At 36.6% G+C, this 17246-nt stretch overlaps 2 protein-coding genes across 2 annotated transcripts in view; one reads left to right on the top strand and one right to left on the bottom strand.

Moving 5' to 3' along the window:
• The first annotated feature begins 911 nt into the window (after positions 1-911).
• Positions 912-16221, top strand: LOC107726405 (protein FAM102B-like). Its single transcript, XM_016535961.1, has 11 exons — positions 912-1362; positions 6021-6141; positions 6235-6264; positions 6915-7031; positions 7935-7981; positions 9240-9265; positions 9598-9693; positions 11165-11369; positions 11476-11612; positions 13243-13312; positions 14027-16221. Exons 1-11 carry the CDS (start codon positions 1229-1231, stop codon positions 14067-14069), a joined length of 1026 nt encoding a protein of 341 aa, XP_016391447.1. The 5' UTR covers positions 912-1228; the 3' UTR covers positions 14070-16221.
• Positions 16222-16240: 19 nt separating this feature from the next.
• Positions 16241-17246, bottom strand: part of LOC107726462 (small RNA 2'-O-methyltransferase-like) — a 5460-nt gene continuing 4454 nt past the window's right edge. Inside the window, exon 6 of the mRNA XM_016536051.1 lies at positions 16241-16902. The gene's annotated coding sequence lies outside the window, so the exon portion shown is untranslated. The remainder of the gene's footprint in view (positions 16903-17246) is intronic.

Raw genomic sequence — 17246 nt, 5'->3', positions numbered from 1 at the left:
ATTTTGTAGTATAAATAGTGTGAGTAGTGCGTTCACACTGAAAATTCCAAAAAGAAAAAGTGCAATTTAAATACCCGGATGATGCACTTAAAGTTCGCATGAAATCAAAATTGACTTTATTTACTTTACTAGCACACATTGCTAGTCTTGATGTAAACAATTAATCTGTGCAAGTTAATCCGCTGAAAAAAATTGTTTGTCTTCGTAATCTTTAATCAAAATCTGAACATTTACTTCTGCTCTGGAATGGCATTCCTTTTCTGATGACGTCAGTTTGACGGCTTGGGCAGAATATGCTTAAACACACCCCTCCAAAACTTAGATTGCTATGAGTGAGAGACAGAGAGGAGGAGCGCAAACATAAAACCATGCCCTCTATTCAATATTCCGTTTCAGCTGGAAATACGTCACTACACTGAAATAAAGTCGGCAGTAACTTCTGGTTCACGCAGACTTTAAATAACAGAAAAAAACGAAGTGTGGAATGTTGGACACTTCATGCACTCAGTTATGTAGCGAAGGGGGAGAGGCTATTAGACTCCGATTAGAATAACCTTATATAATTCATACTCTGCATGGTTGAGTACATAGTGCATAAGTACATAGTGTATAAGTGCATAGTGTATAGTGCGGCATTTGGGACGCAGCTGAAGTGTGGAATGTTGAACACTTCATGCACTCAACTGTGGCAGCTTTAATTACATAGTGAAGGGGGAGGGGCTATCAGACTCCGTTTATGAATGACAAAATAACCTTATATAATTCATACACTAAATGGTTGAGTACATAGTGCATAAGTGCATAGTGTATAGTGCGTCATTTGGGACGCAGTTTATGAGTTGACTGGCTATGAGTTGACTGGCCCTTTAAGAAGCGCGGTCTGTGTTTCCACTACTAACGTTACACGACAACACACAATACAGCAGCAGCACTACACAAGCTTCCGCGGAGCGGAACAGTCTATCACCCACTGACTGCATATCCATTTTCAGCACCATTTTTGATTGTAACGATGTAGTTAATGACAGAAGGATCCGTTATGACTGTATTATCATCGTTAGCTTAGCTTTCTATTTTAAACAAAGGGGATTCCAGCTAACGGCTCCAGCTAATCAGCTCTAACAACAGAGGTTCACCAAAGATGAGCAAATAAAAGTAATGCTCCTCCACAGCGAATGACCAAAAGCATTATCGAGCGGTAACAGGACTGGTGGGAATCGACGTCAAGATGATGAAGAAAAAGAAGTTTAAGTTCAGAGTTGATTTTGAGCTGGACGAACTGTCGTCGGTTCCGTTCGTCAACGGAGTTCTGTTCTGTAAAGTCCGCCTCCTTGACGGCGGATTCTCGGAGGAGTCATCGCGGTAAGGAGACCGTGAGATGTGGAGGGATGGAAATGGTTTATTATTATGGGTATGGGTGATATTGGGGGTTCATTCTTTATTGCTTTTTAATAAAGCATAACCAAAACAATACATGTTATGGTGCGCATACAGAGCTGTGAGATGAACTGGTCTGTGTTTCTTAAAGATGATTAGTCTTTTATGATCATTAAGGTGTAACGTTATAATTGCACATTATTTCAGTCAAGGCTGAAGTCAACACTTTTGTGTTTTTGTAGTTTTGATTATTTCAAATCAAATTCAACGGAGACTTTTCATACTATGTGACGTAATATCGAGTTATTATACATAGAATGTTCATATTATAGGGTATTTATTAAAAATTAATTCATTTCATAATATCTAGGCAAATTAAAACCTCAACAGAACTTCAGGTGTCAAAAACCTTGCCCAAACTACTTGAATGTCATCATGTATATTATTTTCATTTATAAAGACAGTTTAGACCTTAATAGCGTATGAATTGTACACCATATATGACCTACATGACTTAATTTTTACTTTAGAGGAAATGGCCTGGTGCTCTAGAAAGCTGACATGCCATTTGTGTAAAAGATTAGTTAGTAATTATAATATGTCAGAGGGCATGGTTAAAAACATAAGCATAAATAAATGGATTGGTCTTGAATTTTGTCAGTGTGTATTGATGAAGATTAATTTTTAGCCAGAATAAACAAAAGTGGTCTAACATTTGGTCTAAGTTTCCCTGCTGTTTTTACTTTTTATCTTTTATTAATAATTGCAATATATTAAGCATATCCTGTGTGCTGTTTGCGCTTCATTTTATAGCAGTTCTTGTGCTGAGTCACTTCAGGCCACATGTTAAAACTGTATGTGTGTGTGTTTGATGTGTAAATGAGCTGCGCTGTTCTCAGACCTGCACACAGGTTGACCTGCATGCAGGATGTTGATGCATCAGAGGGGGTGGATTTAAATGTAGAGCAGTGTTACAGATTATTACTGCATGATGCATGTCTTGTATGATGCCATCAGAGGTGCAAATGTGACAGTCAATTGCTGCACCTTCCAAAATTATTCTAGATTTATTTATGCATTTGGCAGATGCTTTTATCCAAAGCGACTTGCATAGCGTTCAGGGTATTTATCAGTTCATGCATTCCCTGAGAATCAAACACTTGATCTTGGCATTGCTAGCATCATGCTGTTTGAGCTTCAAGAGTATTATCTCACTCCTGTTTCTATCCCTGTTTTAGTATCTCAGTCTAAAACAGACTGAATTTTTAAAAGGCCATGGGTTTTTTTATTGAACATCATGGGTGAACATTAGCACCCAGCAGAGAGGAAAAAAGGACTGGAACTACTAATTAATAATGATAAAAATCAATAATGAAAAGTACTGACTACTAATTTCATTGTTGTTAGGTCAGGTTTGTGGGTTGGTAATTTTTTTATCACTTTATTATGGTAACTTTAATATTTGAACATTTTTGCACACAATATAGTGCAGATTATATAGACTTAAATGTGCAGTGATCAAGATGTTGAATATCCAATTCTAAATAATTGTCAGATTAACCGAGCCCTAAAAACCAAAAAAGGATGTCTCTACTCTTCCCTCTCAGTAGAGATATCACAAACCCTTTTTTCTGTGTCTTGCTGTAACGTTTGTCATTCACTCTTTTTTTGGAGCTCTACAATACAAAGGCTTCCCACAGTTAAATATTAATTTGTCGGGCAGTGAAAGTGGGCTGTCAAACTTCATGACAAATTCCCTTCAAACAACTCCCTGACAATGCTTATTCATCCAAACAGAAAGAGAGCTGTAGACCAAAACCACAGCAGCTTAGAAGATCAAGCTTGGGCTACATCAGTGCTTCTCTTTTCAGTTATGCAGTTTGCAGGGAGTATCTAAGGTTCATGAGTTTATTCTCCCTCCAGACTTGAGTTGGCCTCCATCCGCCTGTGGTGATCCTTTTGAAGAACTCCTGTTTCATTGCAGACATCCTGTGGGAGAACCTAAGGAAAGAGCACACTGAACCTGAGCACTTCTGCTCTCATTTGCTCAGCTGACTTTGCCATGGCAACGGCATATATTCCAAATACGGAAATCAGACCAGTGGCTTGTCATGGTTCTTTATTACAATATTAAGCCTGTTGCACATTTTGGCATAAGCATTGGTTTAACAGCTCGTTATTCCAGCAAGAGCAGTGATGCTAATGGCTCTAGCACATGCATGCTGCACTAATTGTGTTTGATGGACCAATGGAAAAATAGTACTACTGTGCCATTTTTCCAGGAAGATAATGAGTGCAGAATGATATGGTAGATTGTTTTCATTTGTGCTAGTAACGCATACCATTAGTACCTAATGCTACTGAATTCATTATGTCCTCTGTGTTTTCGCATCATTAGTGGTTTGTAGGGAAGGTATTAATGAGTCATTGTGATGCTGAATTGTTCCAGTAAGCTCTGTGCACATCTAATGAAGTCTATTAGATCAGCGAGTCAGAGGCTAAACATTATTCATTATGTGATAGCTAGAAGTCTGCATTTGACCTGCGGTGCAGTTAATACGAAGATGGAGGCCTCCTGTATCGATCAGAGCTCTGGCCTTGCTCGGGTTGTATGTCTGAATTATGAGTCTGCAGCTTTTCGTTTATAGTCTCACTGCCAGTAATTTGCCTATAATCATATCAGTCAGGAAAGGAGTCATATTACCTGACATTATCATGTCCTCCTTTTATTATCATTTGCAGTGCCACCTTTGTGTTGGTGAGAAGAGGCAGCAAAGCGGGACTTTGGACTAATAATGGAGCACTAAGGAGAAATAACAGTTAAAATCAACATGAAATCATAGTGTAATGATTTGATCTCGATTTGATTAATAACTTGATCCGCCTTGAAATGACTTTCATTTTTGGCGGACATCGCTATGTGAGCCATTGGTTATAGTGTTGTTAACCAGCAGCCAAATAGCTGTTTAGACATTATTTATAGGCTACTGTTGCAGGTTCTAAAATTAAAATTTAAAAATGTGAAATTATCAGTAGTTAAAATTTAATCAAATTTACATGTGATTAAGCATCACGGGGATTAAGTTCCGGCCTACAGTTTGTGTTATCCTGTTTACTCTGAAACATGTCTCATTACGGAAGTAAAATGGCTTTTGAAATGCATTTCACATTGATTTTAATCTTTTTTTTTTTGTTGTCAGTGTTTTTGTTTTATTATTATTATATGCATGCCAAGAGCTTAATTTAAGTGAAAGACAGGTTGTTTACAGTGAGTCAGCAAAGTTTTGTAGTGCTTTATACCAGAGGGTTTTCAGTCTAAAGCACTTCAAGTCCTCTGAGGTCTCTATTAACAGCAGGTGTCTATTCCCTCTGCCCAGCTTTTGTAAGTAAAAAAAGTGTGATATTTTGAGCGTTACAACAATTGTGGAGTACATTCAGCTGAACAAGCTTTTGCATGTGTCATTGTGTTGTTAGCTTGAAAGAAACTCTCTCACACTGTTTATTTCCTTAGAAACCACCCGTGTTCAGTGGAAGGAAAACAAACAGTTTTTCGTTGGTAGGAGAAATATGCTGCTAGCATTGTTTTGAGAAGTTCCTGAGGTGTTACGCATTTCGGGGGAAGGGTCCATAGGTCCTCATATGGCTTGTTAACTGAGGGGTGTTACAGAGTATTTGTTAAATATAGCTAACAAAATATATATTGTGTGTTTGATTGGTCCAGACGCTACACAGCAATAAGTTAAATTTTTTTTAAATATTGTTACAATTTTAAATATTTTACAATATTGGTTTACTGTATTTTGATCAAATATATGCAGTCTTGGTGAGCATAAGAAACTTCTTTCAAAAACATTTAAAAAATGCTACAGATCCCAAACCTTTGAACAGTAGTGAACATATGCTTTTAATGAAAGATTTATTTATTAATATGGTACACTCACTCCTCCATACCACTGATATTTTATTTAGATAATATGAAAATCTAGTTTTATGAGCAGTGCTGCTTGGCCAAAGCAACAAGTGTTTAAAAGGGCATTACCTTGCATTTGCAACATGCATCTTTGTGTTAGCACTGTCCTTTGACTTCCAACAGGGACAAAACACTTCATCCTGACATTTATATGCTTGCAGTGTTGTGTTCACTCTCTTAGATGTGTATCATAGCATCACAATTTCCCTGAAGCTCATTTTATAGACTTGTATCTCTTCAAAAGCCCTATGTGCCTCACTCGTCATCTGCCCTGTCTGCAAACATCTGTCTAATTGGGAAGCAGAGCACCTGCACAGGGAGGTCCATTTTCAAATGGGAAATTAATTCAACTTCTTGTTGTCAGTATGGCCTTCTGACTCCAGGCTCTAATTAATCACGGAATGTGAGTCAGACTCTTTTAATGCAGTCGACTTGAAGTGAATATTAAAGCTGGATTTTGTGTGACTCATTCTGTTGTGAAATCGTTTCAAAATCTCCCTGAGGAGCAATGCTGCAGGAACTGTCCACCCCTGTTGGATTCTGCAAATGCAGATGTGAGAGAGGGTTCGCGCTGTTTTGGATCAGTGGATGTTTGTTTTAAACTCTTGAGCCAAGTCTGTTCTTTACAGTGACATCTTGCTTTAACAACCCGCTGTGTGTTTGCATTTCACAGCGAGACGGTCCAGGCAAACTGTGTACGCTGGAGAAAAAGATTCTCCTTCCCCTGTAAAATGAGCGCTAATGCTGGAACCGGAGTCCTTGACCCCTGTGTGTGTCGAGTTTCAGTCAGAAAGGTAGAAACACACTCATGCACCCTTTTTTGGTTTACAATAAACAGTTTGGAGTTTAAATACTGAGAATGATTTGATTGTTTTTTTATGTATCAGGAACTGAAAGGTGGAAAGACTTATGCAAAGGTAATTTCTTCTTCCTTTTTGAATTAAACATACCAACACTATTCAATTTGCTTTTGTGTAGTTGACAAAAAGCAACGCGTGACATTCTCAGAGTCACCTAATGCTATTTTAAAAAGTGTTTACTAATTCTTTTGCAATTATTTTACAAGTGGTTTTTACAACATGATGTTAATTGATAGACTATGTGGAATATTTATAAAGATTAAAATACTTGTCACTCTGCAGGACTATTTAAATCAACTATAAAAAAAAAGCTAAATTGTGATTTTAAATGGTGAAAAAAAATGAACGTCCATGTACATTCATGTGTGTTCTAAGCTAAAATCTTCATGTTGCAAAAAACAAAACAAATGTACCTTTCATTAATAGAAACTAAAACAGGGCATTGGTTATTCATCAAGTAGACAGCTCTGTAGAGGATTATAAAATATTTAAAGCAAAGGAACAGCTGAAAATAGATCACTCTGGAACACTGTGTTTGTATGTGATTCTGTTTGTGTATGAGTAGTGCACTTCTGTTCATAAAAGCATTAACCTTATTATTTAGCTTTTTACTCTAAAGCTTCAGTGCCTTTTATTTTTAAATTATTTTTTTTCTGGCAAAAATAAATTTCTTTCCTGAATTTGTACTGCTTTGGCTTTCTGTACAGCTGGGTTTTGCTGATCTCAACCTGTCGGAGTTTGCAGGATCGGGTAGCACCACACGCAGGTGTCTACTGGAGGGTTATGACACCAAAAACACTAGACAGGACAACTCCATCCTTAAGGTATAGAAACGCTCAGACTTCCTTTCAGGGTCTTCTCAGCTATTTCTTTATTGCTTTATTCTTTATTGCATTCTTTGATTTATGTAATTTTAGTTATTAGTAGTGGTCCTTTTGGTCACTAAAATCCCCATGAAATCAAAATAGACAATTCTTATTTTTTTTATGGAATATTGCAGTATTTATTATACATGTTTTTTTCCCCATGCACATCATTCTCTTTTTGTATTCATGTGCCCTCATAATCTTAACTTCCCCAAAATAACTTCCCTTCCATCTTGCAACAACATCTCTTCTCTTCTCTGATGACGTGTTTACTGGTGCAAGGGCGGGACAACCTGTCACTCACATGAGATGGAAGCAGTAGCAAACTTCAACAATCATTCAATCAGGTTCAGTCAGTCAGTTCCCAATGGACAAAATAAAATCCACCCCAACATTTTTTTGTTCAAGAAGCCGTTTCATTCGGATACATGTCACAATAGGGAAGAAAAGACTATTGCAACTTGTTTAATGCCGATTTTAAGAAAAAAACACTAACCCCAGATGTGTATACCTGAAATCATATTATTTTAAAGGGGAGTAAAACCATGTAAAAACATTGGGGGGGAAAATGACCTTTTTACCTGGCAGATAACAAAACAAGTGAAAAAAATCCCTCTCTTTTTACTTGGTCACTAAGCAACCATCCAAAACACCCTAGCAACCGCATAGCATCACTCTAATAATCACTCAGAGCACTTTAACAACTGCCTTGCAACACCCTGGAAACCATCCAAAACATGCATGTGAATTTCGCATAATCAAGAGCGACTCACATTCTCAGAAAAAAAAAAAAAAAAATCCAAAAATAAAATGTAATACACATCCAGTTTCTTACTTTTTGTCATTTGTCTTTGCCTGCAGGTGATTATCAGCACACAGCTGATGTCTGGGGACCCCTGTTTCAAAACGTGAGTGTTACGTTTAAATGCTTTTGAATATGTTATAATTTGGTTGGAGATGCTACTGAAGTGAGAAAGAATTGAAGTTGGGTTGTAAGAAGGCACTATTTTTATCTCAACAGCATGCATTTTTAAAATTTAGTTTAGCTGAAGACCCACAGAGACATTTTCCTGTTAAACATTTGAAGTTGCTATTATAGTATTTTCTCAGAAATGGCCTGTGTATGTTGGGAAGGAGTGTGAATGAGCGCTCTGGGGAAATCATAGCTTTGAACACAGATTTGCATACTGGAAACCAACACTGTCCACCCACACATGTACACACACTGTGCGTGAAGGCAAATAAATAAAATTATATCGGCCTTATATCGGCCATCCTGCTTTCCAAGATATCGGCTGTCAAAAAAACAATATCGGTCGACCACTACTAGAGATTGGTCAGGATGATCAACTAGTCTTTCAGCATCTGAGCGATTTGATGTAGATATTTTTAATTGTTTTTCAGCTTTAATTTTAGAGTATTGAGGGTTTTAATTTGTTAGTTTTAAGGCCATGCATATGCTAGCCAGTGTTATTTTAGTATTACTTATATACTATTATTGTATTTATTATTTTGAACTTGCGTTTATTTTCCATTTTCATTTTAATTTTAGTTTAAGATTTAGTAAATTTGTTATGTGATTTTGTCATTTTTTTAATAGTTTTAGTAATTCTAGTATTTCAGCTTGAACTTTTCTAACATTTCTACTTTTTTATTTATTGTTAACAATTTCTAATAGTTTGTTTTTTATTAAAAATAACAACAATTATGCTGGCATACTTAAAATTTACTAAATTCTTTTTTTTTCATGGGATCAAAATGAATGACAAAAAATTTAATTAAATTAAATGACAAATTTATTAATCTTGGTATATGTAAATTTCTAGCCAATAAAATGCTTACGAGAATGAGAAAGTCCCTCCTTCTAATGCACCACCTGCTGTCAACTAGATTTCGCAAGTAGCAAATCATGATTCAAAGATGTGATGTAAATGGAAGGCTAATTTAAAAAAAGTCATGCCCTAACTTCCTGTTTTACCAAGAAATATGCCAACACAGGAAATAAAACTGTGTGCATGTCAAGCAATTTTAAAGGGTACAACCATCAAAAAGCTTTTGTATCCAATTCAACACCTCCATCAAATTTTGAATTTAGCTGTCAAATTTCATATTGCCAGCTGAGCAACATTCCTATTAATATCCATAATATGTTTTTCTTTTTGTGAGGACTAAAGGTTCAAGTTGCAACAATGGTTAGTATTCAATAAATAATATAATAATATTATAAATAATATTCAATGAAAATATATTTATTAAAATGAGCTTATTATATTGGACTCTAATTATATTGAACTTCCGCCAACTACTCAGTTTTGAACACTTTTAAAATGCATATATTAGTTTTCTAATCGAGAGTCCTAATTTAAATAGTCAAATGCCTGAATACTACATGACTACATTAGATATACATTATAATGTATTTTAAGGTTGGAAATAGGAGAAGAACAGGTTTGATTGGCATTGAATCCCATAAAGTGATTGAGCAGGTTTAATTAAGACTGAACTGAATCCCTTATGTCCACAGAGACATCAGGGAAGTGTGGCTCTCTGCCTGATGAGCTCGGGCTGTGTGGACACTCTCGAACGTCCAGTTATGCTAGTCAGCAGTCCAAAGTATCAGGTAGGCTTTCCTTTTCCACTGTTTTCTCTGTGATCGCTCAATCATGAGTCTGTGTGATTCTGTTGTCTTGCTGTACTTGAATGCATGCCTGATTTGTATTTTCTGTAACCCTGGCTGTAACATTATCAGGCTGTCAATCAACATGATGCAGTGGTATTGCATGATGATTAACGGATTTTGTCATTTTGCATGTAGGCTGCATGTCATGTGTCTCTGTTCTGTGCCATGGAGTGAAGATGTGTGTGTGTGCACATATGAGAGAGAGAGAGAGAGAGAGAATGTGTGTGCAAATCCATTAGCTCACATTATATTTTGTTTGTCCCCCCATTGTGGGGGGATTGACCTAAAAATATTGTAATTTTTATTGATTTTAATTTTGATGTACACTATCATTCAAAGGTTTGGGGTCAGTAAGGTTTTTTATGTGTTTGAAAGAAGTTTCTTATGCTCACCAAGGCTGCATTTGTTTGATCAAAAATACAGTAAAACAGTAATATTGTGAAATATTATTACAATTTAAAATAAATGTTTTCTATTTCAATATATTTGAAAATGTAATTTATTTGTGTGATGGCAAAGCTGAATTTTAAGCAGCCATTACTTCAGTCTTTATTTATTCTAATATGCTGATTTGGTGCTCAAGAAACATTTCTTATTTATTATCAATGTTGAAAACGGTTGTTCTGCTTAATATTTTTGTGGAAACCGTAATACATTAATCTGGGTCTGATGAATAAGAAGTTCAAAAGAACAGTATTTATTTGAATTTAATTTTTTTGCTTTTGCTTTACTTTTGATCAATTTAATGTTTCCTTTAAATAGCATTAAACAAGGAAACAAAAATCTTACTGACCCCAAACTTTTGAATGGTAGTGATTTTTAAGATCTTCAGGCCCTATTCTGTTCCCCTTTTATGGAAAGTACTACTTGCTTTATTAAATAATTTGAAATTAGGCTTTTAGAAGGAGTCAGTGCCATCACACAGTAGCTGGATTAAATGTCCCTAATTTTATAACACTACTTCCTCTAGTACTTCCAGAGAGGAGACAGCACTCAGTCCTTATTTCATTAAGCTGTTCTCTCAGATTGGGTTACACATTGCTCACTTTGACCTTTTGTGTTAGATCATCTCAAAGTGTAAAGTCCCACAAAGCAAACAGAAGTGTTCATCACATATCTGTCTCTGACTGGAAACTGGAGTTGTTGTGTGCGTATACATGTGTGGGAGGATATTCCCTCCAGTAGCTGCCCATACTAGCGTTATCACTTTCTAAAACTCTCTGGCTTGACGGAAACCTGAATAGCATGTGTGGGTGGGGGCGTTAAATGTCCCTTCAATACAAAGTGATTGATTGATTAATCTGTGAAGGTTTTTAAAGTGCATGCTGTGTATTACCAGGGCAGATCAACTTTTTTCCTTCATTAAAAAAAAAAGAATAATAATTTAAAACAATATTGTGTTGTTTCTCAGGCTATAGTACAAGTCACTCACGTTCCTCCAGTCTGTCGGAGTTCTCCCACAGGAGGAACACTTCGATCGGGAGCGCTTCCACCGGCATTGCTAGCATCCCTGAGCCCAGTGAGGAGAGTGACCAAACTACAGTACCCCCTACAGCCCCGGGGGTCTGCACTGCTGTGCCTGAACACCCATCAACCCCTGACAGAGCTGCCAACAGGTCAGACAGACACTGCTACCGCTGCCTGCTCTATATTCATGAAGATTTAGATTCAGGAAATTAAATAAATGTAGATTTATCAGGTTTATTTTCCCATATATACAAGGTATCCAGTGAAACAGGATTCAATGGAGTCTCAGCTGAAAAGAGTGGATGCCACACGGGTGGATGCCGATGACGTAGTTGAGAAGATTTTGCAAAGCCAGGATTTCACCCACAGTCTGCTGGACTCCAGCACTGAAGGTAACAATGGGTTCTTTATGTTTATTAATAGACATCGCTTGAGGTTAAGGCTGTTGCTATAACCGCAATATCACAATACCGCACTATTGGCGAGCCAACCACAGAGAAATGCAAGAACTGCAGCAACCACAATATTTGCGTGTTTTCTTTTTCCTTCTCGTTTTACACTTCGTGCATATGTACTGAATATTAAATAAGTTAGTAATGATAACATAATGTGTACCATGCAGATTTGAGGATCAGAACGAACTGTTAAACATATAGGCTAACAATTAATAGCCAGGTTTATATTCTGTTACGTGGGCCCTTATTTTGACATTCTCTTCTGTTTTCTTTACTTCCTGTTTCAACGCTCTATTTAGATTCGGTTTCATTGGTTTCTGAATATAACCTTGTTACATCGTAACACACACTCATAGATTATATATATATATATATATATATGGCGATAATACCGCATATCGCGCTATTGAGCCACTCAAAAACTTATTTCAAAAACAAACAAAAAAATCTTAATGACCACAAAATTTTAAAAAGTAGTGTAAGTGATGTAAAATAGCTATATGAAATAAAATATAAAACAGCTCATATTATATTTAGTTTGACGATCAAAAATGTATGAATGTTAAGCACCTCTGAGGAAGTGTTGATGTAGGCTTTTATAGAAGACACTGTAACTTTAACTTAATTTTTTAAAAATCGTGTATAATGCCCAAATTCCCAGTAAAGAACTATAAATGAAGCAGGCAACACTTTGAAACCACCAATCGGAGAAGTCGCTGTTACCATAGAAATGAGAACTGCACCAAAAGAGCTTAGCATTGAGCTGTCACGAAGAACTGCAAATCATGTAATCAAATTAGTCGTTTTACAATCTCAAACATCTTATTTTACTGTTATATGTCTCTTTCACAATTAACTTCAGTTATATTACATTTTATGCTTATAATAAATGGCTATAGATTCAAATTGTTTTATATTGTACCATTTTTTTAAAATTTGTTTACATCAGCAGTGCTTCATGGGATTAAAGTTAATTCTCTTATTAACGATTACTAAACATTTCATATTTTTAGTCACTATATTTCCAATAATATTTTATAAATTCCATCTTTCTTTCATTCTGACTGCTATAAATCAATTGTTTTATATTGTACTATTATTTGTATACACAATTTGCAGCATCTCTTGGGATTGTAATCTTTCAAATTGTTGTCTTTCAAAAAATATTTCATAAATTCCATCTTTCATTCTGATCACTAACACTGAATTTTTGCTGCTATGAAATTGCAATTTGGGCCACTGACTTGTGACGGATCGGCATCAGAGCAGACTTGAAAGTTGGATTGAGAGCAAACAGAAATAAAAAACAGCGCTAGAAACAGGTTGTTTAATTGGTAGCAATGTTTACAGGTAGCTGCTGCTACTCAGTAGGTGTATTGAAGTGTCTCTGTGCCAGAGCACGTCTCGATGTGTGTGTCCTATTAGTTTTCATATTATTTTTAGATGACCTGGCGACAGGTTCTCATTAGAAATGGACCAATTTGGTTTTTGTATCCCCAGAGAAGAGTCGTGACTTTGTGCGTGCAGAATGGAGGCGATATCTGTTTCAAGTGTGTGTGTGTTTCAGAGGAAGGTCTGCGCTTGTTTGTGGGTCCTGGTGGGAGCACAGCACTTGGTAGCCATCACCTTCCTGCCAGGTGAGTTTGAAGGAATATTTCAGCCAAAAATGAAAATGCTGTCATCATTTATTCACTAAAATGTCATTCCAAACCAAAATATGTCTTTCTTCCTTGCAACACAAAATGAAATGAGAGTAGAACACCCAAGTTGCTCTTTAAATGGGGGATTGAGTCTGATAAAGCTTTAAAAAATTACCAGAAGGGACCATGAATGTATTTTTATGCTATATTCAAAGTGTTTCAAAGCCATACAATAGCCTGTATGATGAAACCATGAAATTGCATTTCATAGAAGTAAGACAATCAAACAGGTTTGAAATGACATGAGGGTGAGTAAATAACTATTTTAACGCTCGGGTTACTGTCTCTTTAAATAACAGAGCATAATCAGCCAGTAAGCAGTGGTATCCCTCTACGCTTTAAAAAAAAAAGTACATCACTGCATTTACTGGGTTGCATGTAAATGCTGTTTTCTTCTCTTTTCAGAGTTGGGCCATACAATAGCCTGTATGATGAAACCATGAAATTGCATTTCATAGAAGTAAGACAATCAAACAGGTTTGAAATGACATGAGGGTGAGTAAATAACTATTTTAACGCTCGGGTTACTGTCTCTTTAAATAACAGAGCATAATCAGCCAGTAAGCAGTGGTATCCCTCTACGCTTTAAAAAAAAAGTACATCACTGCATTTACTGGGTTGCATGTAAATGCTGTTTTCTTCTCTTTTCAGAGTTGGAGCAGGTGCCTACGAACAGGTGGTGATCAAACGCTAGAGTTGGGAGATGACAGAAGGAGAAGTGTCAAAAACCAAAGTCTGTTTCGTGGGAGGAGAAAGGGACGAAGAGATTCAGACATGTTCGTTTCCTCTCTGTTTGTCACGAACCTGTTTCATCCTTTTGATGGAATGGTGTCCTCTGCAGGCCACATAAACAACTGACCGCTCCTCTGTATGAGGCTGCCACATTATAGGTGTATGTGTTTCACTGTGAAGTCAAGTTTGTCTCCTAATACGTCCGCTTTGAAAATCAGAGCGTTTTTCTCTATTTTTCTTGCAGATTTTTAAAAATGTATATTTCATATTATTGTTTTAGTTTGTTTTTACCCATGTTTACGTGTTTGTGAGCCATGTCAGTAACATTTGATGGATTGTATTCATCTTTTACAGTACATATGAGGTGTATACTCTCTGCAGATGAAGGTGACCCCTTTACAAAAAATTTTTGTCATCTCATTACTGTCAGAATGGATATCAAACCGTCCTCACTCACCCACAGCGTCTCACTTTGTGCGTGTGAGAAGTCGCGATGCGTTTTGACAGATGGAGCCGTTTTCAGACTTGAAAAAATGTCCATTTGAATAGCACTTTGAATTGAAGGACTTTCTGTGTATCTCCAACACTGTAGGGAGTTTTGAGGCTGAGCTGTTGATCAAGTTAACCCATACACGGAAAATGTGTATTTCTTCTTTATTCATTGTCTTAAATGACTTTCAGCTTGAGAACGTAAAGGTAGATGAAACTCCTACAGCTGCATTATATGTTGAATGAGACTACTTTTGAAATTTTGCAGTTCAATATATTGACATATTAGCTACCTAAAATCCGAGCAGGTGAATATCTGATAAGTACGTCTCTGGCATCATTAATATCTCGTAAATATATTGGCTTTCATGCAAGGACAAAATGAGCCAAGCTGTTCTCAAGCTACAATTAGTAACATGGCAGCACAGAACAAAGTATTTAACTATTTCAGCAATGCTTGAAACATTTAGCACAAGGCTCTTGAGAGGCGTGTAGCTCTTTTTATCCTCTCTATGACACTACAAAACCTTTTTTTCCCCATGTTTTTGTAGTTACTTGATGTATCACTAAAATGAAGGTATTGACTATTTTCATAGTATCTCTGTCTGTAAGATCAGCTATAGGGCATATCAGAATCATACATTAGTGCTTCTCTAGTTTTATGTGACCGTATGCCCATCTCTTCTCAGAATCCATTCGCTGTTTTATTAATATAAACTCACTTGCCTCTACAATTTAAATGTGTGTGAGGATTCGCAGTTGAGCACAAATATCAAAGCACCACACTGCGATTGTACAGAGCCCCTAAAGAGACAGATATGTCTAAATAAGAGATGGGAGGAAAAATTATATATCAGTGCTTTTGCGTTCTCTCGCAAATGTTTTGGATTGCTTAGACAAACTTTGTTCACTTGCAAAACCTTTGCGTTCAACTGAGAAACGTTATGTTCACTTGAAAAGAGTGAGTGCAAAGCTTCTCGTGGGAACACAAAGATTTTGCATGCAAACAAAAGTTTCTTGTGGGAATGAAAACATTTAGCAAGAAAACGCAAAAGTTTCTTGTGAGAATGCAAGTATTTTTAGAGAAAAATTTCTTGTGGGAATGCAAGCATTTTGTGAGCGATCGCAATGTTTCTCAAAGGGAACCTTTGTATGAAAATGCAACATTTATATATAGGCCTACTTAATCCTCCCATGTCATATTGTTCTTCATCACTATGTCCCTTTAAGTGCTCCGTTGCAAATGTTTGCAAATACCAGTATATTTAGAGGTTATCTGCAATATTTCAGCTTCATTACTTTTCATCAGAGTTTAAACTTGATTTTTAGTTTTTTAATTGATCTACTGCCAAAATGAAAGTCTATTTTTATGTATTTGAGCGTATTTTGTGTTACCGAAATTGTCAAGATTCACTTTTTCCCCCTGGTCCTAGTAGGTCCTGGTACTCTACATGTTGTAAAAACATGGTGGCTTTATCTCTTCTGTGAAGTTTTTGGTCCTTGTAATTGTACGGTGTCTGATGTTTAAAGGTGACATCGCAATGTTGTGTTCTAACTTTTGGCTTCCATGCCATGTGTTCTGTTATGATGCTGGTAAGGTATGTACCACGCACTGTTAAATAAAACCACATTTCAAAGAAGGTGTCACATATTTGCATTTTTAATGACATGTTTAATGGTTGTCTTCTCCATCGATCACACAGATTTGGCCATATAATTGAAATATGTCTTTCTGATGATCCTACACATACAGTCAAAAACTAACAATCGTCTTAAGTGCAGCTTGCTTTCTTTTATTCTGGTTACAGAGCTTTCTGGATCTGTTATACATTACCTTAACTCCCAAGCTCCCTATCCCAGTCCTCCTCTATGTTGTTTGCTACACCTGATACTGTTTTCACATCATCTTTTTCTTCCTCCACCTCATCATCATCGGTAGGCAGGTTTAACACCGTTCCATCAGCGCTCATCCTCACCCGCTCATCCTCCAGCAGTTCCTCCCTGAGACGCCGCATGCTCCCACACAGCGCTCTCACTCTGGGACTGGACCACACACGTTCCAAAGGAACGCAAATGGTGCCGCCCTGCTGGTAGATAGGCTGCCACTCACGTGCATCCCCTTCGACCCCATGCTGGAATACTTCCATTAATGGAGGAGCGTAGAAGTGTGCATTATTGTTGGAGTCCATGTTCATTCTCCTGAGCCATTCCCGTCTCAGTTGTTGTGCCTCATACAGGACCTCATTAACTAAAGTCTTCTGGTAGATGTTGTTATCACACAGGCTTGGATACACCACCTTGTACAACTAAACAAGGAACAGCAAAGAAAGATAAGACATGACTGCAAATATCAGCAGTTTCAGACCAAAAAAATGTGTTTTTAGTTTTAAGCTTAAACCTGTGAAGTCAGCATTAAAAGAAAAGTTCACCATATTTTTGAAATGTTAAGTTACTGATCTTATTGCCAACAATTCATCTGTGCATGTTTTGTATTTTGACCTCAACCTTTCAATCAACAACCGATGGACAGAATTTTTTTTTTCTTTTTCAATAGTCTGTTTACAAAAAGGAAGAAAAGACCTGTTTCTACTTCCTCTTCATTGTGACTTCAAGAGTCATGTCAAATTAATCATCTTCTTTTTTTTTTTTT

This window comes from Sinocyclocheilus rhinocerous, unplaced genomic scaffold, assembly GCF_001515625.1.
Source record: "Sinocyclocheilus rhinocerous isolate Xijiao unplaced genomic scaffold, SAMN03320098_v1.1 scaffold605, whole genome shotgun sequence".
In the NCBI taxonomy this organism is placed as follows: domain Eukaryota; kingdom Metazoa; phylum Chordata; class Actinopteri; order Cypriniformes; family Cyprinidae; genus Sinocyclocheilus; species Sinocyclocheilus rhinocerous.
This window is presented reverse-complemented; position numbering and strand designations above follow the sequence as displayed.

What these genes read in the sequence shown, in the direction of transcription:
- LOC107726405 (XM_016535961.1), top strand. Translation starts at nt 1,229, where the DNA reads ATGATGAAGAAAAAGAAGTTTAAGTTCAGAGTTGATTTTGAGCTGGAC. An exon ending in AGGACAACTCCATCCTTAAG is followed by an intron (nt 7,032 to 7,934) that starts GTATAGAAACGC and finishes CTTTGCCTGCAG; the next exon opens with GTGATTATCAGCACACAGCT. An exon ending in CCTGACAGAGCTGCCAACAG is followed by an intron (nt 11,370 to 11,475) that starts GTCAGACAGACA and finishes CATATATACAAG; the next exon opens with GTATCCAGTGAAACAGGATT.